At 44.2% G+C, this 25,273-nt stretch overlaps 1 protein-coding gene across 1 annotated transcript in view; it reads right to left on the minus strand.

Moving 5' to 3' along the window:
- Window positions 1-221: 221 nt before the first annotated feature.
- The window catches only part of LOC148816700 (alpha-2-macroglobulin-like), a 40,209-nt gene continuing 15,157 nt past the window's right edge, over window positions 222-25,273 (minus strand). The window contains exons 10-36 of the mRNA XM_088940123.1: window positions 22,916-23,025; window positions 22,553-22,723; window positions 20,599-20,817; window positions 15,666-15,729; window positions 14,778-14,923; window positions 14,397-14,543; window positions 13,240-13,389; window positions 12,706-12,820; window positions 12,295-12,397; window positions 11,719-11,944; window positions 10,079-10,205; window positions 9,868-9,989; window positions 9,365-9,416; window positions 8,882-8,965; window positions 8,578-8,754; window positions 8,089-8,170; window positions 7,489-7,645; window positions 7,231-7,305; window positions 6,317-6,479; window positions 5,624-5,814; window positions 5,267-5,482; window positions 4,807-4,931; window positions 3,564-3,654; window positions 3,345-3,413; window positions 1,125-1,230; window positions 621-665; window positions 222-418 (exon numbers count right to left, since the gene is read on the minus strand). Of these exons, the coding sequence (XP_088796249.1) occupies window positions 396-418; window positions 621-665; window positions 1,125-1,230; window positions 3,345-3,413; window positions 3,564-3,654; window positions 4,807-4,931; window positions 5,267-5,482; window positions 5,624-5,814; window positions 6,317-6,479; window positions 7,231-7,305; window positions 7,489-7,645; window positions 8,089-8,170; window positions 8,578-8,754; window positions 8,882-8,965; window positions 9,365-9,416; window positions 9,868-9,989; window positions 10,079-10,205; window positions 11,719-11,944; window positions 12,295-12,397; window positions 12,706-12,820; window positions 13,240-13,389; window positions 14,397-14,543; window positions 14,778-14,923; window positions 15,666-15,729; window positions 20,599-20,817; window positions 22,553-22,723; window positions 22,916-23,025 (3,356 nt within the window). The 3' untranslated portion in view covers window positions 222-395. The remainder of the gene's footprint in view (window positions 419-620; window positions 666-1,124; window positions 1,231-3,344; window positions 3,414-3,563; window positions 3,655-4,806; window positions 4,932-5,266; window positions 5,483-5,623; window positions 5,815-6,316; window positions 6,480-7,230; window positions 7,306-7,488; window positions 7,646-8,088; window positions 8,171-8,577; window positions 8,755-8,881; window positions 8,966-9,364; window positions 9,417-9,867; window positions 9,990-10,078; window positions 10,206-11,718; window positions 11,945-12,294; window positions 12,398-12,705; window positions 12,821-13,239; window positions 13,390-14,396; window positions 14,544-14,777; window positions 14,924-15,665; window positions 15,730-20,598; window positions 20,818-22,552; window positions 22,724-22,915; window positions 23,026-25,273) is intronic.

Consider the following 25,273-nt stretch of genomic DNA (forward strand, 5'->3'; position numbering starts at 1 on the left):
GTTCATGTGCTCCCCCCTCCCGGGGATTTTAACTTTGTCGCGTCCCAGAATGGATTCCTTGTTGATGGACTCTCGGACTGTGCTTTGACCTGCCCTTGGACCCGTTTGGATTTGGATGCCGTTTTGTCTTCCCCGTTCACTGTCTCACGGATTGTCACTATTATTTTGTGCACTATTAAACCCCTGTGTGTTCCTTTTTACCACGCCTCCTGTTTTCTCCAGCTCTTACCGCATCGCATAGGGTCTTCTACAAGATCTGACACGGATTTCAGTCCGTGTGCGTGACAATAGGACAGACATACAGCCCTGGGTGACAAGGTCTTAGATTTCTTTATGGCCTTTAATGGAAATATACAGTATTCTGAAGCTTTACTGTAGTCTCCTGGAGCTCCCTCTCAAATCTGGTTGATCTCATGATCTGCCAAGAGAGCACATGACTCAGTGTATAATTCACGTTGATAGGAAGTTAAAGAAGTTAATAAACTCAATGATTGTGGTGATAATAATAGACGGCTCTGCGTCTTTTTACTCGACTTCCCAGACATCAGAAACAGAGACTGAGATCACAGAATTCACTATGCTCAAGGGACAGACACAAAATGGAGCATGAGTGCTATTACCTTCTTCAGGGCATGGATAGGTGTATTCTGATGTAGCCTGCTCACCTGGAAGATACAATGAACATCCTGTGAGAGGCAGACCCATCTGGCAGTTTACTATGGTAAATTAATTTTTATTTACATTATATTTCTCCGCAATCAGACCCACATCATGAGCTAATTATGCTGCAGACAACCAGACAGTAAAGTAGTCTTAACAGCTCTAATGGTTTACTATTATATCTACCAGTACCTAAAAACTGTGGAGGCACTCAAGGACTATACTGAATTCTAACTTTACTACACAGCATAGCTTCCAAAGAACAGCTAACTGAAAACTCTGAAAACTATTTCCCCTGGAACCACATAACTTAAACCCCCCACATGCCCTGGCAAAGGGGAGGAACAACTAATGTTCAGTTCCACAGTTAACCACATTTACACAGTAAAATTAGAGCAAGCCATTGGGCCTTTTTCAATAAACAATTCAATTGGCCAATTATTCTCTCATTAGAGGATGCTTACTTGTCTGGTAATAGTCGTAGATCTTGACCACAGCTGGTTTGAGTCCCTTCACTGGGTGCTCCTGGATCATTCTGAATCTGTACTGTTGAGACTTTTCTCTATGAAGCTGCAAAGGAGAAAAAGATGACTGACATGGCTGACACTTTTGGTGATGCATTCTATAATATGTCATGAAGAACAGTGCAGAGGCCGAAAGATGCAATATAAATTAAAAATCTAGTAACATTTCTGATAATGTCTGAGAGACATGGGTATAAGTAGGAAAATTAAATTGTGTCATGTTCCTAGTCAGGTTTGTAATTAGAATGATCAGATGAGAGGAGGCCATTCTGTCCATTTAGTCTGTTTGTTAATTAGAAGCTAATGATTTGAGGATCTTAGTCATCCTTTTCTTGAAAGAAGCCAGAGTATCAGCTTCACAACATGGCTGGACATTTTGTTCCACACTCCCAATACCCTTTGTGTAAAGAAGTCCCTACTGTTTTCAGTTTTAAATGTACTTCCATGTAGTTTCCAGTTGTGTTCCCTGGCTTGTGTTTCAAGGATGTTTCTGAAGAAGCCCGTTGTATTGAGTTTAGCAGCGCCTTTTAGGATCTCCAGTACAGTGCCACCTTGATAGAATGAGCTTTGTTATACCACAGTTTCATTACATAAACCATGTAGAATTATGTACCCCATGATGTTTTATTTCATTACACTGCAGGTTGGAATCTCTAGCTTTGTAGAATGGCTTTTGAGTTCTGTCAAATGGAGGTACTGTCCTTTAAAGACATGCTGTTGGCTTGATTCTCCTGAATCATTGACCGCACTAATGCTTGTACCTGCTCAGCAGCTGATGGCTCAGAAACACTGCGGAGGGCATAGCATGGGCTGAACTGAAACCAGAGACTGTGAGGGCGGGACCACCTGAGATTCTTATCCTCAGGGCTGACCATTGTTACAAGGGCAGCACAACTGTCACGCCCCACACTCTACCTCGGAAACGCCGTTCTGCCCCTGTCACATTCCACACTCTCCCTCGCAAACGACGTTACATTCCCGGAACCTCTGCTTCACAATCTCATCCCTGATTGCACCCATCACATTCTCACATGCATCAGATTCTCCCTCCCTAACCAATCATCCTATTACACCCCTTTCCTTTCAGTATTTAAACCCCCTTCGCACACCTTCCCACGCTCACTATTGAGAAGCCTTTCTTAGTATTCTCCAGTGCGCGTTTCCTAGCCTTTCGACTGATCTCCCGTTACGAATCTTCTGCTTCTGCCTCTTGACCTCGCCTTCTGGATTTCAACTTTTGGATTGTTTTGGATATCTTTCATTGCCGGACCCTTAGCCTCCCTTTTCGACCCAGCCTTTTGGAGTTCGTCTTTTGGACCGTCCCTTTGCTACTCTGCATCCTGTGGGATTCCGGTCACGCATGAGGATCCTCCTATTCCCACATATAGGTCCCCTGACAACAACTGCAGTAAGATTCACCCATTGAAGACTAGCGAGTGAGTTAAAAGTGGCAAGTCAAACGTCAGTTAATTACTTGAGTATGGAATTACGTGGATGTATCAAAGAAAAATATGAAAATTTGACTTTTTCAGATAGGAAGCATAAAATAAGTACAGTATATTACAGGAATGTACTTTGATAGACTCAGTAAAATGGAAGGGCAAGGGTCACTGTGTACAGTACCAACACAAGCAAAGAGAGCTTCCAAAATTAATTACATTTACGTTTTACATATTACATGGGTATTCAGGTGTATCCCCAAGACCCATGTGAAGTTACACTGTAAATGAATCAGGAACCTTGAAATCTTCTCTTTTCAAGACTAAAAGGTTCGATTCTCTTGGCTTGTTGGCGTTGGAAATTCCTTTAAATTTGGGAATGTACCTGATTACAGGACTGATCCCAGAGCAGTAATACCTATTTTGCTAAAATTTGACCAAAAGTTTGCACAATATGGTGAGAACGGTCTCAGCTACCATTGTCTACAGAATGAAGATGCCAACAAAAGCACTTGAGTGTTTTATGAGTAGCTTGCTCAAGCTCAAGTGTTTCCACTCATATTTACAGTTCATTTCTGCTACCTGTCTGTAACACTGTATGAAATGTCAGTGTCAGGTGCTTGTCCAGGCAATTCTGTATCATAGTTTTTGAATAATTTTGAACAATAAAGGACATGGTGTCCATGCTGCCCATGATGTTCTCCAGGAGGTTTGAACTCACCCCATCTAGATACACGATCACGTGACCATCTTCAGTGTCAACACGCTTGACATATGGGGCTCCTTTTAACTGTGGGAGAAACAGACATCACATGATGACTGAGAGGCAAAGAGAGAGGGTTTGCACATTTTGAGAACTGAGTAAGCACACTTATGCTTCTGTATTGACTTAGGAGAAAAATAATGGAAACTGATGGCACCAGAGAGGAGGAGATCTCACCTCACTCAGAGTGTCTTTGTCAAAGACAAACCCAGACAGGAGCTTGACATTCACAATCACCATGTTGGTGCTCTCTCTCTTGCCCTTGTAGCTGTGGGGTTAAAAGGAAAAAATAATTTTGGAATGTAGCGGCAATGCTTATTAATAAGTCAGAATTAAGTGTTGCTGTGCTTTCCTAAATGAGGCCTCATCTCTCTTTCTCATCTCTGTGGTGCAGCCACAGAGAAGCTATTCATGCAGTTGTGATTTAAGGTGTTTTCTCTCAGATAAGGAGCAGCTCCCAAATGGGGATGTGCCCAGCCATGCTTGGCTATCATGACCAATGGCCAGTCCTGGCACCTACAGTATCTGTCTGTGAGATTCTTGGGAACATCTGGATTGTGGTCCAAGATGTCAGAGGTCATTGTTACTCATCTCTCACCTTCACCAACCAATCAGGAACCTGCAGGGTGTGGTAGGCCCACGTGGATCTGAAATGCCCACTAAACTTTCGACCAATCATCACATGTCTTGGTTCTGGTTTAAAAGACACTGCACAGCCCTGAAACTTTGCTTCTCTGGCCATTTTCACAACCTTAGACAATCACATGATGGCCACTGTTGTCTGTACAGGGACTGGGCCCCTGTTTCAGCAAAGTGTTGGCCTAGGAAATGCCTGTACAAAAATGGATAGCCAATGCCAACGTGGACGTTTCGCTTGATCACCGGAGTATTTGTTTGGACTGTTGTTGACAACCTGAATAAGTTTTTATTCATCAGCAGTGCTACACCAGAAGCAAACTAAGTTTCTTCCCCCTAAAAAGTGACATGCTCTGACCTGTAGTCGCCCTCCGTGCATAGAGACTTTCTAGTAGTCAGCCAAACTACTAGTAGGTCCTTGAGAGAGTCACTGTCAGGCGCGTCGCCACAGCAAAAATATCTCTTGAATACGTGTGCGTATATCACTGATAGATTGATTTTCTAATGGCCATAACGAATCACCTCATGATTACTGCTACAATTAATAAATTGTCCCAGTAAATTCACAAAACCCCTACAGGAATTAATAAGCTGCTAACAACAAAATGCAAAAACAGCCCTCATCTCATTTGTTAACTTCTTGTTTATTGTGAACATGTGTCTGGAATATAAAGAGATGGACAGTCAGATGATATGATCAGCAGACACTGGTGGTACTCTTCAACTCCAAGTGCTGTACTGGGAACACCACCACAACCTCACGAGACCAGAAACGTGCACTTGCCTCACATTGACGACAGCAGTGAGTGGCCTGTTCCTCGTGCTGCTGTCACATGTCATCTGTGACTCTGCTGCAATTTGGAAGGTGGAGAAGTCAGGAGGAGGAGGGATGTTGTAGTGGAGAGCCACCTGAGACAGGCAGGGAGGGGAGAGGAGACAGCAACACAGTTTCATCCTTTTCAGACATTTACAAAAAGTGCCCTGTTTTTGTGTCCTTTGGGGATATTGCCTAGCGTTTGGGTTAAGGATGTGGTTCAGGATGAATTTAAGAGGGCTGTTCTTGTAGTATTAGTCTTGCACGTTGCATCTGGATTAGTTTGGTTGTTACTTGATAAGTGGTCTGAGGGTCTCACCCTTATGTGTTTGTTCATTTTAGAGTTATGCTTAGATTTAAGACTGGTGTCAATTTCGTAGCCTCTGAAAACTCAGTGATGAAGCAATATTTAGGGTGTATAAGTACTGACCTGGATTGACATGCAGCCTGTGCCCTGCACCTCAACACTGTACTTCCCTGGGACATCTCGCAGTGCCCTCTCCTGGTACAGCAGACTGTTGCTGGAGTCCACAGTAAACTGGTGGAGGTCCCCCTCTGTGGACTGCACTGTCACTTGGCTGGAGACCTCTTTGCTGAAAGCCTCCGCCCCATAGAGAGAGAGAGCCTGCAGAGCTACTACAGTGTCCTGTGCACAAACACAAACCACAAACAATCACTGCTTGTGCTATCCATATGCTACACAATACAGGGTCTCAGGTCACTGCACTGGAGAGTCACCCAGGAGATCAGTAGGATCCAGAGCTTGATGATTCAGACAGATCAATACCTGTGTGGAAGAGAATCCTCCATAGGAGTTCTGCTGCTTGGTCAGCCAGGTGACAATCTTGGAGGCCCGGCCCAGGTCCGAGGCAGACAGCGGTGGGTGACTAAGAAGAGCCAGCAGCACATAGGAGCTCATCTCTACTGACAAGGAGTCCGAATCCTCCGAGGCCGACTGAGACCAGTGCAGAGTGTCTCCTGAGAGAGAGGGAAACAGGTCAATTACCCAGGGAAGAGAAGAGGACGGCGATGGGTTCAAGGAGAAGTCATGATGATAATTTAGAAACCAAACAGGTTCTTGGCTAGAGGATTCATAACCTGTAAATAGGGAATTATGAATAGGATTTCATCCTCAACAATAAATGAGTTTTCACTATGTGTGTCTACATGTCAGTGTATGCATTTCAGGTTGCATTTAGATTTCTGAATTTATTTGTGTGACACTTCTTAAAAGAGATTTCAGCTTGTACCTACATTACATAAAGAGCTGGACATTTGACGCTTGTGAGGTAATCAAAGGTACAACAGCAGTGCCCCGCTTGGGATGAGAACCTATAACCTTCCAGTTTCAAATCAAAAACCCAAACCCCACTCTACTCTTTGTGTGCAAATGCGTGTCTCTCTTCCCAGTGTACTTCCAACGTTATGTGTCTGTGCATTTTGAGAAGGGTGCTGAGCTGCAGAGAGGAGGAGGCTGTACCCTCTCTGCTGGCCAGAGTTTCTAGTTTGGTCAATAGTTGTGCTCTGGTGTCCTCGTCCCCGGCCAGAGTGAAGGTGTAGAACAGCAGGGCTGCAGTGTAGACATTGGTCAGGTTCTGGGTGGCAGAGTGCAGGCAGGAAAGGCTGCTGTTCAAGACCTGTTCCTGAGAGAGGGAAGAGCTCAGTGACTCCCTAACCCACATGCGCTCAGTCAGCTTTTGGTTGAGGCTGCTTCTTTTCAAGGCAGGGTCTTGGAGCAGTCTATACAGCTAGGCTACAATGGGGCTGTGGCTAGAATGACATCTAGGAAGGTGGAACCTTCAGCTTTATTTTAATAAGTTGTTTTATCTACATGATTCAAATTAGATTGAGCACATTAGCAGCTTGAACAAATTCCCTGGAAAGACATGAAACATGCAATAAAGCCACTACAAATGACAGTCATGATCTAAAGAAACACCCTTTTTTGGCTTAGGAATAAAGGATCAGTTTGTTTTTGATGCAATTAATTTTAGCAGGAGAAAGTAAAAAAGGCACTGTGTGGACTCAGTCCACCTCACAATTTAATATAGTTTATAGGAAATGATAAAAAATTAATTAAGGCTGAAAAACATGGAGGTGTTGTTCATTTTGAAATCCCTATATGTAATCCGTGAGTAGTGTGGGGAGGAGAGTACTCTTGCCATGAATTACATATGGACTAATATAGCTGACCCACATGGTCACTGTACCAATTGATTGATAACAGTTTGTTGTCCTTGAGTTGGCTGCAGTTTATATGTATTGTGTGTGCTGTTCACTCTGGCTTCCACCTCAGATTCCCGTAGGCAGGAATTCAACCAGGATACAGTGTCTATTCAGTGTCAGTGCAGTGCAGGATGACACAGAACAGATGGAGAGCACGTGGTCACTCACTGTCTTAGACATGTTGAGCTCCAGCATGGCTGCAGAGATGTAGGCAGTCAGGGTCACCTCGTCGCTCACACCTCCCTGAAACACAGTCCTCACTGTATTACACGCAAGTTTACAATAGTATGATACACAGCCCAAAACATGTCATAATTACAACTATCACAAATAGTCCATGCAGTATTCCACACAACTCTAACGCATAGCACATCCTGGGCACATGTTCTCCAGCTGTCTAACCCTCTGTGCCCCTCTCTCCCTCACCTTCATCCTGTTGTTAAAGAGCCTGCCCACACTTTGGAAGCAACCGTTGGGCTGCTGGTGACGGGTGAGCCAGTCCCTGGTGCTGGAGATGATGTTGGGGTCAATGTAGATATAGGACTGGGCTCCGCCGAAGGACTTCATCACAAAGGCAGTCAGCCTGAGGAGAGGAGAGAGTTGGAGGTAAAGTCTCAGTAGCTCAGCATGGAGCCCCCACAGGTGGTCTATTACAAGACTGAGCAATGCAGACCTATCATTTCAGAAACACCATAGCTAGTCTGTGTTTAGCAGATTGATCACATAATTGACATTTCTGTATTGACTGCGGTGTAGTGGGGCCAATGTGTGTTGCCCAGGTTGCTGCTGCACTTCAATGGTGGATGAAGAAGGCCCCTCCTATGTGTGGTGTGATTTGGAATCTTTTGGGATGAAATACACTATAGTAATGTTTTTATTACTTTTTGACTCATATGCTGACTAACATAAAATAAAATCAGTTTAAGAATTTTAAGTGACATCGTCAATCCTCCTTTCTTGTAGACTAGAGATGATGGAAAGGTGAGTCTGTGTGTGTCAGGGCTGCCTTGCCTCCTGCTCGCTCACCATGTGTTTCCAGAATCATCACTGTTCCCAAAGGCACTGTAGGAGCCATCAATGCGCATGTAGTTGAGCTGCCTCTGGTAGCCTGTCCAAGGTGGAGAAAAAAGTCATGCTGCAGCTATTGAAGAATCTGATACTTGTACTGATTTGCATTTGGTGTGGTTTTCCTTACAGTGAAATCTTAATGGTCAATTTTAATAACTTCAGTTTAATAAATTGGTAGTTCACTAAAGGATAAGTTAGGGAACTGAGAAGCTGGAACACAATGCAAATGGTAGTAGGGTCACAAGATCCAAATATGGTCTGCTATTTGCATTGCAAATGATTAAGAAAGCATACATACATGTAATAAATTTGAGTTAGTCTTGTTCAGTTATATAGGTTCCAGTTTTAAACTCTGGAGATAGAAAATTTGTTTATTCTGTAATTTTATTCCACAAACTTGAGGGGTAATATTTGTCTTCTCTGTATCGACAGCTTGTTCCCTCCTACCGCTCTTCAGGAACTCTGTGGCTTTGTTCCAGATCTCCTGTGTGAGTTGACCTGTGCTCTTCAGGTACTTTAGGATGTAGATGTTAGGGGAAAATAGCACCATGTTCTGCTCTCCACAGCCGTAGGGCATGGCTAGGAGTCGGTCCAGGTTCTGTAGGGCCCGGCCCAACAGGTCTCCTGCACACAGAAAAACAAGGGATTGGAGGGTTGCTCTGTCAGGACAAAATATTTTGCTGATGACAAAGTTTATTTAATCATGTGTCCATGCTAAAAAGTGATAAATTAGATTGTTTTCTATATTTACCCAGAACAGAGAGTGAGGCCCTGGCTGATCCCTCCACAATGTCCTCTGGTAGCTGGAGCTGGACCTCCTCCTTCACCAGGCTGCCTGTAATCGGACAGGACAGTGAGGTACAGGGAAGAGCAAAGAGCAGCTTGGATGAGTGTCAAACTTGCAGGAGGGTGAGGGAGAGAAATGTTAATTCTGGATTTCCATTGAGAAGCAGAGAGAACTGGGGTTGAAGATGTTGAAAGAGAGAGATGAGGTGTGTTCATTCTTGTTTTTTTATAACTGCTGTACCTTCTCATCAGTCCCAGAGAAATAAATTGTTCTGTTTTTAACAGTTCTAACACAGGCACACTTCTGAAAGTTCTCATGTCATAAAGAGTTTTTGTGCATTACACTGTGCTTCTAAGAAGTTTTTTGTTGTATTTTAACCAAACTCCCATAACTAAGCCATGGCAGCTGAAAGTCAGTGTCAGACATTAGAGAATCTCACAGACTCACCTTTTGGACACAGCAGCCAGTTGTAACTGATAGTCTTTTCTGTTCCTTCAGCCTGTGGGTGCAGGAGAAAATGTATTAATCAAGAGTGTGGAAGGATTGGAGTTTTAATGTGCATTGACACATGTGCATCTTCTGCACTTCATGACAGGTTGTCAGCTGATTGGCTCCCTGGACATAAAATTCTTTCAAAATGATTTCACTGTCGACAAATAGTGATTATATTTTTGTCATGGCCTTCATTTAGGCTTTTGTTCTTAGTGAGAACTTTTGATCAGGTTTAAGTGAAATACAGTGAATTTAAAAAGTAGGGTTTTATTTTTTTACACCTCCATTATGTTCATGTAGGCATTGTGCTTTACACTACCTGTTTTGTCCAGTATGGTTTAACAAACCCACAGTGTTCAGAAAGGCCTGAAGTTAACAATATTTGTACAGCCAGATAGCTATGCTAGCTCTGCAGAACATACTAGAGGACAAGATCAAGCTGAGCTGCAGGTCCTCACCTCCACCAGCAGAGTCTGTATGACCGTGTCGATGCGTCCTTGCTCAGGCACCGACACCACTTCGTTGTCACAGATCATCTCTGTCTGAACTGCCTCTGCCCTTACGGACACATTCACAGCACCTAGAGAAACAGATTCACAGCACAACTGTCCAGGTGGAACCAGACAGTCACTGAGAAACTCACAGCACAGCAATAGAGATGTAACTCACCCAGGACAGAGGCTACCAGGGTCCAGCGGAATGTCTTTCCTTGGCTGGCACACAGACAGGAACTATACTCGCACCCTGGGCAGGGCTCCAGAGTGAAGTCAGAGGATGGGGCTGGACTCACTTTTACCTGCAGGGACAGGTCAGCACATCATCTCCCCACTCACTCACCTGTCATTTGATTCTCACACAACACTGCCACACAGTCTGGCCCGGGCACTGGGTTTTAAATCCAGAATATCTTCAGCTCATTTTCCACAATTTATGTTACCTGTCCTCTAGATTATGCTGCTGTCATGCTAGGATTACAGGTTTCGTATTTCAAAATGACTTTTTTGAACACTTGGAGCAGGGAAAACTGTTTTTAAATTGACCCTGTGATCGTTGGTCAGGGTTACAAACAGGAAAAACTTTGGCCAGCTGAGAACCTCCTTCCCTCCCAGTTCTGCCCCTGCTCCCTAGACATCTTAGTGCTAGATTGCTGTATTAGCCTAAGAACTCACTATACTATTATTGTAATTCAACAGCTTTATCCTGAACAAGATGTTATTTGACCACACCAATTAATTTGATTATTTAGGATTTGTGAAAGATGTAGGCTATGCATGATGCTGCCTGAGGAAGAGCTTCGTTCTTGAAATGCATTGCTATTTACTGTACACCATATTTGTCTGTGACACGATAATGTAGCTCCTAGGAAACCCTGTGTTTTTTATACCATACTATAGCTCTCAAGAGTTCAAAAGCTTTATGGCCAGGTGATGTGCCTGACCTGTATACCACTGTAGAAGACACTGTGGGGTAGCTTGTTTTTTTAAAGTTGTTGTTTAAACTAGAACTACTCATCTTATGATCCTTCTAGCCCAATGTCTCTCAGGCTTTTGGATGCCATAGACCAGCTCGGTCCTCAGGCTGTACTCACCTGTATTTACATTGTTTGCTTGATCGTGTAAGCTTCTATAAACTTACAAAGGCCTACAGAGAACTGATAGACATGACCTTGTACTCGCTGGGGTTCCATAAAGCACCCTTTCAGAGAGGGAGAGTTTCAGACAAGTGCAACAAGACTCAACACCTTAAGGCAAGACTGAGAACCTTCATAAAATCACATGACACACAAAAATATCTAGAAGTATTAAATAAACACTAAGCAATATTTTTAGCTGGTCTTTTCTTTTACCGTCCTGCAGATTTACAAGATCCTGAGTGCATATCCAATAAATACAGTGCATGTCTGTGTGGTGCGCTCCGTAAAATTTTAACATCTACCAACTAACCAATACTGGTGAGATGAATCCTTACTTTAACCTAACTGACCAGATGGATGCACAGCACAGAAATGTTCCAGTTCATGATCCACGATGTACACTTGTACTGTTTTCAATAAGAAGTAAAAAATATGAATTCCCGACTTTTAAACCCTTTTCTTTGCAAAACTGAACTAGAGCAGCAGAATGTGAGCTTGCAATGAGCAGTGAGAGCAATTATTTTCACCTAAAAAACATTAGACACTTTGCTAGCTCACACCATTATCATTGCAAAGTTCTCGGATCAATATTGTAATTAAAGTAGTGGACAGATCAGAAGAGAGTGGTCTGGTGCGAGAGAAGCCCTGGTGCAGTTGTAGGGAAGGGCGGTTCTACCATGATGCACTTGGACATGTAGTTGAAGACGGTGGCCTTGAGCTCGAACCGCTCTCCCCTGATGATGGAGTAGGGCAGGGTGAGCTCCACGAAGAAGGGCTGGAAGGTGGTGAGCCTGACAGAGGGGGCCAGGCCCAGTCCTATCGGGGACAAGCAGAAGGCCCCAGCCTCCCATGTAGTGATGGTGTCAGGCACAGTGACTGGAACCTGCGCTGAGCCAGACTCCCTGTACAGAGGATGTCAAGATGGGACAGGTACAGACATTAACAGACCTGTATCAAAGCAGCCATTCCAAATCCAGGTGGTATCCCACTGTTGTGGGCTGCTAATGCTGAATTAGAAGGGCCTGTGACCTATGTAACCTTGAAATTACGATTAACTTCAGTGAGGGTGGAATTTTAAAGCATCTAAACATGTGCCTTTCTGAGAACCCTTCAAATCAAAAAAGGAAAAAAAAAGTAATTGGAGGGTTCTTGTGCTTTTTCAGTAGGTGAAGCTTTTTCAGCTTAATTCTTTTACAGAACATGCTTTTGATCACTGTAGCCAGAGGTAGGAACAGTCCTGCAGTGCACTCACCCAACTGGGACAAGGTCCCAGAGCCAGGTCTCAGGGAAGAATGTTCGGACAGTCTCCACAATTGGGATTGGAGCAGGGCTTAAAGCATGTCTTGAAAATGCAACTAAAGAGATGAGATCAGAGCACTGAGAGATGAGATCATAGCACCAGGCATGGTGAAAAACCATTCCTATTTAGTTCTTATTCCTAACAGCCTTGGTTGTGTTTTCCCAGCTCTGTTCTTTATGCCTAGAAGGATGCATATAAAGCAATCCACTGACTTCATTTCACATGTACATCTGGGGACACTCCTTTATCTTTAAAGAAGTGCTGCTTTCACATGTTCCCAGGTGTAGTGATCTTGGTAGTTTAACCATGTCGGTCTTGTAATCACCAGCTGTTACATCAAAGATTGATGTAAACACAGCTTACCATTACTGGGCCAACCATATTCTCTATATCGTTGGTTATAGAAAGTCCATCCCTTGAATAGCAGGCAGTCAGGCTTATGCAGAAACATATTCGTGATAGTCCTGATCCTCAGGTGCTGCAGAGGACAGTGTGAGGAGATCAGTCCTTTTAATACCACGTTCCAAAATCACATTCGCTCTTTCACTGCTGACAAAGTATTAAATTACAGAGCCTATTTTTTAAGAAGAACACGTTTCCAGACCTTTATTTATTATTTTCAGACTCACAGAATTGTTACTTATTTAATCTCCTTCATAAGCAGGATGAATAAGAAGATGCTTATCATGCTTGTTTATGCAAATCAGGACCTTTGTGTCATGCTGCATTCATAGTTCTTGACCATTCCCAGGGGCTGCATCACCCTGTACCTCCATTTACCTTGATTAATGTTTTTACTACTTTTACTGCTCCACCCAGCCTGGCTTTTCTCTGAGAGATTTCTATTCAAGGACTTTCCTTACTATTATACTATGCTAAGGAAGGCGACATGCTTACATTGAAAGTGTTTTCAGCATTCCTGGGTGAATCCGGGTCGTGTATTATATAAGAACGTTTCTTCACTCTCACCGGCAGACAGTCTTTGGGCTTGTCATAATAGTAGTGGTTATGATAGAAGATCGTATTTATAGGCTGCGAATCATAGATCTGTAATTGAGAAAATGTGGAGAAACAAGAGATTAAAAATGTCTGAAATTAAGAAATGTCTAAAGAGATGTCTGAAATCAGTATAAAATACACAGGTAGTCCAGAAAAACATATTTTATTGCTGCACAAGTTGTTAATTTTATTTCAATACCATTTACGCCAGTGCACTGACACTATCACTGCCTCTCATACAACCTGATCTGAAACTAAGTTTAGTCAAAGTCTCTCACTTATACTAGACTATACTGTAATTGTCTGATCTCACTACAAAACTCGATGCCCTCTCCTGTATTCTCTACATATCTGTAGAGAAACATAATGAAAACCAGTGGTAAACTCTTAAATCTCTTGCATAATGAGTGGCAAGGGTATGAAGTGTTCTGCTAGTGTGTGTGCTGCAAGTGAAAAGGAAAGCTTTTACTCTGGAACAACAGCTTGATGTATGAAACAATACAAGAGAAACAAATGAAAGTTGTATCATTCACTCTACTGGGCTTAGTCATGTTTAGTGTTACAAAAATATAAAAAAAAATGTTTGGCCCTCCTAGACTGTGCTATTTCTCAATGCTTAGCAATGTAAATGTGGGTGCAATTTATTCTTTATTTATTTTTTTCTGTATAAAATCGCCATAAGCACATTGTAGAGAAAATCTAAACTAATAATATTAAGAAAATATACCTTACCATTGAATCAGTGGTTTCTATTACGGAATGTTTTCTAGGAATTATCACGTTTCAGCAGAAACGGCAGTACGGTGTTCTTCCCCTCTGGTGACTACTCTAGGGACAGTTGCTCCATTACACAAGGTGACATTCTAGGTCTTAGCTCTTAAATTAAAAATTATGTGCGATTTTGATTCAGAGTAGGACAACACCATAGCAGCAACTGAAGATGTCATTTCAGCAATGTGTATATCGAGACCAGCAGTAGTTCCAATAGTAACTGGACTTCAGTATTACTAGTGTGTCACCCTTATAGAAACAGCGTGTGCTGTCGTGAGTCTTACTTTTGCAGTCAGCTCTTGCTCTGGCTCCACCAGTAGCACACTGCGGTCAATGGCCTTCAGGGCACATAGTGATCCAGGATGGGCACTCAGGTGCACAGCACTGTCAGCTCCCGGAACAGACTGAGGGGACGCAAACTTCAGGGACACCTGAGGCACAAACATGGGAATGAGAAGCTGACACACACACAAAAAATACAGAAGAAGAGTTAAATTGAAAAGGGATCAGAAGCAGCTTGTGCCAGGCTCCCGCAGCTCTTTGTGTAACGACACAGTAGGACTTAGGATAAAGTTTTAAGGTTAAAAATGGGTACACCTCTGACCTGCTGACAATAATATAGGATAGAAAAAAAACTTGTGGTAGCCATTGAAAGCAAGATTTACCTTGTGTCTGAAACATTTTTCCACCTGGAAGTCTGAGCTGTGTGCAAGGATTCTCTCATTGGGCAGGACAGCATATACCAGGACATGAGCCTTCGGGGACAACTCATGGCTCACAGGCAGGAGGAAGGACACCTCCCCTTCTTTCACTGTAACAGACACCAAAGGCACATCAGGCACTTCAGAGCAGAGGAGTTGACTGCACTTGCAGAAGTAGAGCAGCCCTCAATGACATGGGGCACTGAGCAGGCCACAAGAGATCAGCATTGCTCTGAAAGCCAAGCATGCCAGATATGAAGGAGTCCATCCAACCCAGGCGATGCTCACTTTGAGTGCACCATTGCTGGGGCCTTATAAATATCTGCTGGTGTGAATTTCTCTGGAAAGGATACAGTGCCTTACTAATTTTTCTTTAAAATTTTGGACACTCTGGAAGTCTGTGGAAATACAGCCTGGTAGATCACTATGCTACTTTTCACACAGAATGCTCAGTTCTCCGTGTGCAGGTCTTCCACCTGTAATATTAACCTGACTTCTCATTACTTAAATTGAAGGAGCTAGTTATGGCACCGTTTTATAAGAATTGTCAGCCAGAGAACAGACTGGTGGACAAGGTCTCAGACCAACAGAGGACCCCCTAATAAAGGGGTGCCTTCAGTTATCCACACAACCCACAAACCACCCACAAACCTCAAGCATTCAGAACACCATTAGAAATACAATATGTATGTAATTTTTTAGCAATAGATCAGTGTTTATTGGTCCTCTGTTTAGGAATTTGTTTCCCATCACTTTGCTTTTGAAACAGCTGATTAGTGATTGGCTGTCATTTAACTGACTCAGGTGCATAGAGACCAGTGTGAAGGCGGGGCGAATACAACACAAACACACCTGAACCTGCCAGCAGGGGCTCCACCATGTGTCCACTGATTGAAATGGCTCCTCTGGAAACCACCTGGCAGCACATAAAGGAGAGAAATTCAACTCAAACTAATTTGTTGCTTGAACAAGAACACAGAATAACAATTACTTATTTCCTGTAATATATTATCTTAAAGTCTCTTGTGCGTGATTTGGGCCATTAGAGTTGGGATGTATCCTGCTGTCTGTAATGCTGAGTGACCTGAGGCTTAAGGACTCCCTGCAGATGTGATGCTAATAATGAGAGCGATGTAAATTCCCTCACTCTGCCCCTGAGTCCAGCACAGGATCCATACCTCCTAACTGCCCACTGTTACAGAATAGTGAGCCGCAACATGGATCCAGTGGACCAGAATGACACTGCTGCTTTTTTCCAACAGCAGTCCCAGGCTCTTGGACAACTGACCACCGTGGTTCAGTGCCTAGTGGACCACACCACCTGTCCGCCACCCCGACAGGTGGCCCCTGTGCCCGTCCCTCCCCTGTCTGCCGCCACTAACCCGTTACCCCTCCCCACTCCGGAGAAATGTGAGGGATATCTGTCAAAACTTCAAAGTTTTTTGACCCAGTGCTGAATGGTTTTCCACCTTCGCCCGGACTGTTTCCCCTCTGACAGGGAAAAGATCGCCTTTATGGTCTCCCACCTCTCCGGTCAAACCTTGGACTGGGCTACTACCCTCCTTGCCCAGAATCTCCCTGTGACTGTTGACGTCAACGTTTTTATTGCTGCCATGCAATCCATTTTTGGTCAGCTCCATTCCCACCATTTAGCCGTCTGCCGTCTCACCTCTCACCCAGGGTTCCCGTTCCTTTCAAGATTATACCATGGAATTCCGCCTTTTGGTTCCCAGGTCCCCTGGAATGAAGAACACTCTCCTTGCCATCACATTGTCCCTTCGCCTGCCCCATCAAGTTGCTGCCAGGAACCCTGCCCCCAAGAGGAAGAATCTACCCTCTTTCCCCAAAAGAATCTGACGCCCTGGAATCCTACATCCAGGATTCCTTAAGATCCGGCTTTATCCGTCCTTCTACCTCTCCAGCCTGTGCGGGATTTGTTTTCGCTGAGAAGAAGGACGGATCCCTACGGCCCTGCATTGAATATAGGGGTCTGAATGAGATCACGATCAAAATCCAGTATCCCCTTTTCCTCATTTACTCTGCATTGAAATCTCTTTAGGGAGCCATTGTCTTCACCAAATTCGACCTTCGGAGAGCCTACAACCTGATCCGCATCCGTGAGGGCGATGAGTGGAAGACGGCCCTCATCAACACTTTTGGTCATTACGAGTATCAGGTCATGCCCTTTGGTCTGGCTAACGCTCCTGCCATATTCCAGGGTTTTATGAATGACAATTTCAGGAACATCATTCAGAAATACATCCTAGTCTATGCGGACGATATTTAGATTTTTTTCCCACCACATGGATGACCATGTTCTTCATTTCCGTGAAGTCCTCACCCGACTCATTAATAACAACCTGTATGCCAAGTTGGAGAAGTGTACTTTTCATGCTACCAGGATCCACATTTTGGGCTATTTAATCTCCTCTCTCAGGATTGAGATGGACCCTGCTAAGGTCTCCGCCGTCCAGGACTGGCCCACACCCAAGAACTTGAAACAAGTGCAGCGGTCAGTGGCTTTGCTAACTTTTACCGCCGTTTCATCCGAAACTTTAGCTCTGTTGTGGCACCCATCACTTCCCTAACTCGTAAAGGCCCTAGACAGGTAAGTGGACCCCTGAAGCCGACAGGGCTTTTCTTTGCCTCAAGCAGCACTTCTCTTCGACACCGGTGCTTCGTCATCCTGATCCCACCCTCCCCTTTGTGCTCGAGGTTGATGCCTCTGCCCTTGGAGTCGGTGCCATTTTGTCTTAATGCCATGGACAGAAGGGTATACTCCATCTGTGTGCCTTCATTGCTAGACACCTATCGCCAGCTGAGATGAATTACGACGTCGGGAACAGGGAACTCTTGGCCATCAAGCTCGCCCTGGAGGAGTGGAGGCACTGGCTGGAGGGGGCCCACCATCACTTTACGATTCTCACATACCACAGGAACTTGACCTACTTGCAGTCAGGTAAATGTCTCAACCTTCGCCAGGCTATGTGTGCTCAGTTCATCTCCAGGTTCCCTTTTTTTATTACCTGTACCCCAGGCTCCAAGAATGTCAAAGCAAAACAAACCTTTCCCACCTTCACTACCCCCCTGTGCCGATCGTGCCTCCTAACAGGTTTCTCGCAGCTTTGCGTTGGGACATTGAATATCAGGTGAGATGTGCGCTCCAGAACCTCACAGTGCCCCCCTGTGCCCCCTGGACAGACTGTTTGTTCCTGATTCTAAGCGTTCAGCTGTTCTTCAATGAGGTCATGACTCCCGTTTCGCTGTCCATACAGGTGCATGAATGTTCCATTGAATTCCTCTCCAGGGACTTCTTGTGGCCCTCTCTGAAGGACAACAGAATACGTGCTGGCATGCCCCACCTGTGCTAGAATCAAGATCTCTCGGCAAAAGAAGGCAGGCCTCTAGCAACCCCTCCCTATCCCCACACGACCTTGGTCTCATCTCTTAGTTGACTTCCTGACGGATCTCCCCAGAAGCCAAGATAAAATCGTGATCATGGTGATCATCGATCGCTTTTCTAAAACTGCACATTTTGTCCCTCCCATCGGCCCAAGTAATGGCTGATCTTTTTGTCAAGCATATTTTTCTACTCCACTGTATTCCTAACTATATCGTTTCTGACAGAAGCCCACAATTCATATCTACATTTTGGAAGGCGTTCTGTCGAATCTTGGGGGCATCCTCCTCACTCACTTCCAGATACTGCCCTGAAGCCAACGGCCAGGAGGAAAGGATAAACCAGGACCTGCTAACCTACCTCAGGGCATATGTCTCAGCTGCAATGATAACTGGCTCTCCCTCTTCCCCTGCGTCGAATATGTCCACAATTCTCTTTACACCTCCTCCACGGACATAACTCCATTTTTTTGCTTGCTCGGTTATCAACCCTTGCTCTTCCCCAACACCATTCCTGACAATGACGTCTCTGCTGTTCAGACATATTTCTCCTCCTTATGGAAGAAGGCCAGGACAGCATGGCTGAAAACGTCTCATAGAGAGGAGATCTCTGCCGATAGACTCCGATGACCTTCCCCCAATTACATTGAGGTCAATTTGTCTGATTTTCTTTCAAGAACATTCCTTTTCGGCAACCCTCCTGTAAATTGGGTCCTCACCTCATTGGGCCCTTCCAAGTACTCTCCCTTCGCCCTCCATCTCACCCTCAGGATTCACAGCACCTTCCATGTGTTCTTCATGAAGCCTTACCACAAATCCTCACTATCTGGACATCAACCACATCCACCCCCCCCCCACTCATGGATGGCTCTCCCACCTATACAGTGAATAAGGTTTTGGGCACCCGATGGCACAGAGGTTCCCACCAGTTTCTGATTGACTGGGAGGGTTACAGTCCATAAGAATGTTCCTGGGTTTCAAAAGCGGACATCCTGGATTTAAATCTCATTCTGGACTTTTTTCGCACTTTTAGGTCGTCAGGAGCCACCCCTGAGGGAGGTGGTACTGTTGCGCATTCCACACACGTCTCTGTCCCATCTCGCATTCCCACGCGCACTGTGTTTAACAAGCACTCACACCGCAAGTAATGTACCTATCACTGTTGAGGGAATTAACAAAAAGTTTTTACTAAAAGTTTGTATTATATCTTGTTAACTATGTATCTTTTTACGTATATTTTACTAAATCCGTCTCAGTATATCTGGTCTCAAAAGATAACACTGCCACATGATGTCTTTACGCACAGCTGACATAGTTCTCAGGGAAATGACCGAGTGACCTCTCCTGGAACAAATGGTCTATTCAGCAGAAGGGGCTGCTTGTCACGCAACCCGGCAGTAAAGAATATATATTTATTATTTATTTATTTATATATGGCTTTTGAGAATGGCCATATATAGCCAAAAGCCAAACAGAGAGTCATGTGGGAGTGTATCTTGTATTGTTTGTTTCACTATATAAAGGAGCACTGTAAACGTTGGTTTACAGGACTTCCATATGCATATGAAGTAAAGATGACTTCAACACACAAACTCTCAAGCTGATGCCTTTTTTCTGGCACAACACCGTTCACTCCCTTCACTACTTTAGTTCCCCTCTTTCCTCACTTCCCCAATCACTATTGCGGATTCACTTCGAGCTCCCAAATACGTGTTATTTCATTACTAGTATATATTCGGTATCTGACCTTCTAGCTTGCCACTTGTTTTCAATTTAGTCTTGTGTTTTGGATTGTTGCTCTCTAGTTGTCTTTCTCGTTTTCTGACATTCTTGCTTGTTTCCTGGAATACGTTTTGCTTTGCGATTTGGATTGGTGTTCTCTTTCTCTCCTGAGTGCAGCACAGGATCCATACCTCCTACCTGCCCTCTGGTACACTTTCAGTGCTGTGCTGATGATGCTCAGCTTAACATGACACTCACATTGTGTGTCGTACACATCAAACATCGGATGTAGAAAACCTTTTTAAAGTTTAACTTGGACACAGAGGAGGAATTATAATAGGACCTCAGAATCAAAACAAGCTCTGTCCTTCCATGTTACACCTCTATGTGCTCTTGCTCAGGCATGTGCCGTCATACGCAGGCACAGCTGTACTATAGACAGGTGTTCTCCGTATTCAAGTCCCGCTGTCATGGGGTCCTGCCTTTCCCCAGATCTCTGACGTGTAACTGTTTTAGGATCTCCTGATTTTAAATTCACAGGGGCCAGAATTGTGTATGAAATATAAAGGAATAACAAGGACCAACCTCAGCCTGTCTTTTTCTGAAAACAGAGAAGGAAAGAAGACATCACATTTTAATCTATGCCTTCAAAAAAATGACTTACCAGGAAGTAAAAGTCAATGGATCCGACATCTGCCTCAATGTCTTTCTTAAAGAAAGAATATCGTGCTGTGATGGCCACTTGTGTCCCACATTGTAGTGTCTGATCAATCTTCTGGACAGAGATAAAGCTGCTACTTGGTTTATCACTGCGTGTGACAGAGTGGCTGCCTTTCTCGTACCTGGGAGCCTGAACGTCTTGAGGGCTTATAGAGGATTCAGCCTGCAGAGAAACAAAGAAGAGTCCAAGAGGCCTTTCTCCTTTTCCTGTGCTGATCACACCCTGTGGCAAACACATGCCAGTGTCTGCTCTTGTTCACTCATTCCTGAGAAACAGTGAGAATTTTTACACAAATCTACTAGGCCAGTGGTTCTCAAACTGTGGTACGCGTACCGGCAGTGGTACGTGGAGTGCCGCCAGGTGGTACGCCAAAAGACCCTGGAACTGTGTCGTGTGCACTGAAAAATCGGGACGGGTTTTCATATTTTGTATTTTGTATTTTAAACGTGTCGAATACGCAGCCTGCGTACTGCGATACAGTGCGCGCTAATACTTCAGTGGACACAAGAGATACTCTGTAATTCTATACCACTCTACAGGAATGCGTGCTACGGATGCAAGTGACCAATTGTATTTTAAAAAAGCTACTGTATCTCCAGCAAATAGGGAGGAAGGAGAATGTGCGTGATTTTGGAACAATGCCAAGTTGTAAACACAGGAATGCATAGAAATACGTGCTACGAACGCTGGTAATCTTGTGAGCACAGGAAAGCGTGATAGATAACAGAAAAATATTTAAGAACTGTTCTAAGTTAATTTGAGAAAAATACACCGAGCGTCTCTGTGTTTCGCTCCCATGCGCATGAAATAAAAACTTTAAATAAATACGGAAATAAAAACTGAAACGCGGAAAAATGCAAGCTTGCGGATTGCTAAAGCAGGTAAGCCACACTATTTTTGAAGAACCGTATTTACCGTTGGCAAAAGAGCTGACACGTATTATGTGTGGAGAAAAAGCTGCTAAACAGCTTGACCTGCTGCCCCCCTCCCCCTGAAAGACACAGTCACTCATATAATTATTGAAATGAAGGATTATATCAAAAGTACACTGATAGAGCGCGTTAAGACGAGCAGATGTTTTTCACTGCAATTAGATGAGTCTGTAGTCGATTTGGCCAATTTGCTCGTTTACGTTACGTTAGATACGAGTTTGAGGACTTTCTGTTCTGTAAGCCGCTACCAACAGGAACTACAGGAGAGCACATATTTCAGCTTCTGAATAAATTTATCGAAGAGAATGGCATCGACTGGATAAAATGTGTCGGAGTTTGTACAGACGGTTCTAGAGCAATGACAAGCCGACATAACGGTGTAGTTGCACGAATTAGAGAGGTTGCTCCAGAAATTAATGGACGCATTACAACATCCACCGCGAGACTTTTGCCGTCAAGAAAATGCCTGACGATTTAAAATCTATTAGACTGTTGTGAATTGTATCAAGGCTCGAAAAATTAATTCACATCTGCTTTGCCCGACTAAACAGGCTCACCCCTCTCACTAAATTGGTGCTTTTTTATTAGTTGTTGTTACTGTTTTTTTTCTGTAAAACACTTTGAGAAGCCACCTTTAAAGGCACTATATGAAATAAAGTTTATTATTATAATATTTATTATATGTTTGTGTGAGTGTGTGTGCACGCACGCTCATGTTGGTCATTGAGAATTTCTGGGGTTCCTATGAGATGATGACTTGTAGGTGGTACTTGGATGCTTTGGTTGGATTAGGGGTGGTACTTGGTCCAAAAAGTTTGAGAACCACTGTACTAGGCAGTCCGTCAGAATGCCACCTTTGTAAAGGGGGTTCAGGCTGAGCTGATTCCACAAGTAAGGATGAAGACGTGACTTAATGACATCTGGGTGTGCAGCTAGAATCAAGCATAAAGATAAACAGTACTGACCTCCAGCCATATTCTTGAATGTGTCCACTGCGAAGTGTTGAAAGAGAAGTGAATGATCCCTTGGCTGTCAGTGGTATCATTCTGTAGAATTTCTTTTGGCCAGGAATGTTCAATGGTTACATAGACTCTGTGATTGGCAACAGGAGATGAGTCTCGCCGCACCACTCTAATCTAAGGACAAGAGAAAGGCCTTATATTTTTTAATTTGTCCACTTGCCCCAGCATGATAGAAGAAAGCCAACCAACTCCAGGCAGAGTGCCAAAATACAGGGCTGCAGAAAAGAAATATTTTTTTATAAAATGAAATATGATGAATTTGATTTAACAGAACCCCAAGAAACAGAAAACACTGCAGTTACTCACTTTGCCCTGTAGGGGGATCCCCTGCTCATAGTGCTTGGCTGTATCCAGAAACTCAACCTTTCCCAACAGGTGGGTGAAGCGTGTGTCATCAATTCCTGTCCGTACCACTCCTGGAAATGGAGCACACAGACAACATCATGTGGCAGTCCTGCCGGTGAGCTAACGAGAGCTAGTTTCAAATACCAGTGATTGATGTAACAGATAGCTTCTTTATACTCCCACCTATTGGCTTTAAATTTGATTATCTGGAACCACCAGATAATCAAATTATCTGACCTGTTCCTGCAGATGTTTGAGGATTAGGGCTCACACACCTGACTGTGATGTGGCAGTCAAAGTTTCTGATGCAACTCTTGCCTGTTACGCTCGGGCTGATGGCGGCTCACATCCCAGCACTGTCACTGGCAACTAGGGCTTTTGCAAGGGGTCTCAATCCCAATATTAACCCGTGTGAGCTCAGTCGGGACACATTTCCCAAAAGCCGCTTATTTTTCTATCATGCGGCCAATAATTAAATTATTCTCAAGGAGCAGATTATTTAAGGCTTTCTCTCTCCTCATCCCATTGCTCTGACATTGAGTGAGCTGCGCTTTATACTGAACTGTGCCCAAGTCCCTTTCCTTGAGCCCTGAATGAGCAGTGATATTTTCTCTTGCTGCCTTTATGAACTTGAACTTTATTGCCATATGTAACCGGTACATTTTACTGGTACAATGGAATTCTTACTTACAGAAAGTCTCTCGATTGTTTAAACAAGTGTAAAAACACAAAGTGCAGACAGTGCATCAAGACAATATACAAACAAACAGTAGACAATGTAAAAGCAAACAAGTAAACAGTTTGAATGTAAACAATGTGTTACGATCCCTGCCTCCCGGCAACGGAGGAGGCAGAAGTAGGCGTAGCCCCTATCCAATCAGTTCACCTATTAGTTTTCCCATTCACCACCACACCCCCGTCTCATCCTACTTAAACACCTGTCCTTCCCTACCTCGTTGCTCAGTATTGGTTTTTCCCTTCGAGCTTCCCGGTTGCGCTACTCCTACTTCTACCCTGTGTTCGTCTTGGCTTTCGGTTTGCGGCTTTTCCCTTTGGACTTCGGCTTTTTGGATCTCGGTTTGGCTTGGTTACTTTCGCTCTGTTTCGGATCACTGGCTACCCCTGGATTATCGGATTGCTCTACTGACTACGACTTCGGATCATGCTTCGGCTTCGGTACTCGTTCCCTTTCGGATATCTGGCTTCCCCTGGACTCTCGGCTCGTTTCTACGATTACGGCTTGCTTTCGGATTACGGCTTGGCTTTGTTCGCTCCTGCAAGTGGGTTCACTCACTGGTTCGGTCCCTCGTACCGAATCCTTAACACAATGCAGACATGTAAACAATGACTGGAGATGTACAATAAATAAGAAATCATTATGAGGTAGATGGTGTAGGTGTGGTCCGAGGGGCATGGCTAAATGTGTTTGCCAATCGCACTGCTTGTGGGTAGAAGCTATTGAAGAATCTAGTGGTAAGTATCCATATGCTTTTGTATCTCTCGCCTGAGGGCAGTGGGGTGAAGAGCTCATATCCGGGGTGGTGACTGTCCTCTGTGATGGCCAGAATTCTACCACATCAGTGGTCCTTATAGAGCTGTTTAATCCTGGTGAGACCACAGCCAATGATCTTCTGGGCCACATTCACCATTCTCTGCAGTGCTTTTCTATCTTGAGAAGAGGTGTTGCCGTACCACACGGTGATCCCGTTGGTGAGGATGCTCTTGATGGTGCAGCGGTAGAAGTTCACCAGCACAGGTACTGGCATCCCCCATTGTTTGAGGCACCTCAAGAAATAAAGGCACTGTGCATAGGCCAGGTTAGATCATTAGAAATGTGAATTCCCAAAATTAACTAAAGCGGGTGACTGTTTCCACTTCCGTTCCATCAATACTGAGTGGGCTGTGAGTGTGTGGCCTGTGTCTCCGGAAGTCCACTATTAGCTCTTTGGTTTTATTTACGTTCAAGTCCAGGTTATTGCTATGACACCACCTAAGCAGCTGTACGACTTCTTCTCTGTAAGTGGACTCATCATCATCACTGATCAGGCCTATTATAATGGTGTCATCCGCAAACTTAATGATGCGGTTGTTGCTGTGTCTTGCTGTGCAGTCGTGAGTGAACAGGGCTCTCTGCTCAAAGGAAGTTATTTCTCCTCTTTTTTCCTTCCTACAGTACTTGCACGGGCCTTATCAACTTCAACTCGAAAGCACTTTTTAGCTGTCCTCAGGGAGACAGTCATTTTCACTGGGAGTCTCAGCCTCAAAGGTGGATGGCTCATTGTTTTTTCTCTTGCAACGGTTACAAGGCAATCCTCTCCC

This window comes from Atractosteus spatula, chromosome 22, assembly GCF_055471065.1.
Source record: "Atractosteus spatula isolate fAtrSpa1 chromosome 22, fAtrSpa1.hap1, whole genome shotgun sequence".
NCBI classification, from domain to species: domain Eukaryota; kingdom Metazoa; phylum Chordata; class Actinopteri; order Semionotiformes; family Lepisosteidae; genus Atractosteus; species Atractosteus spatula.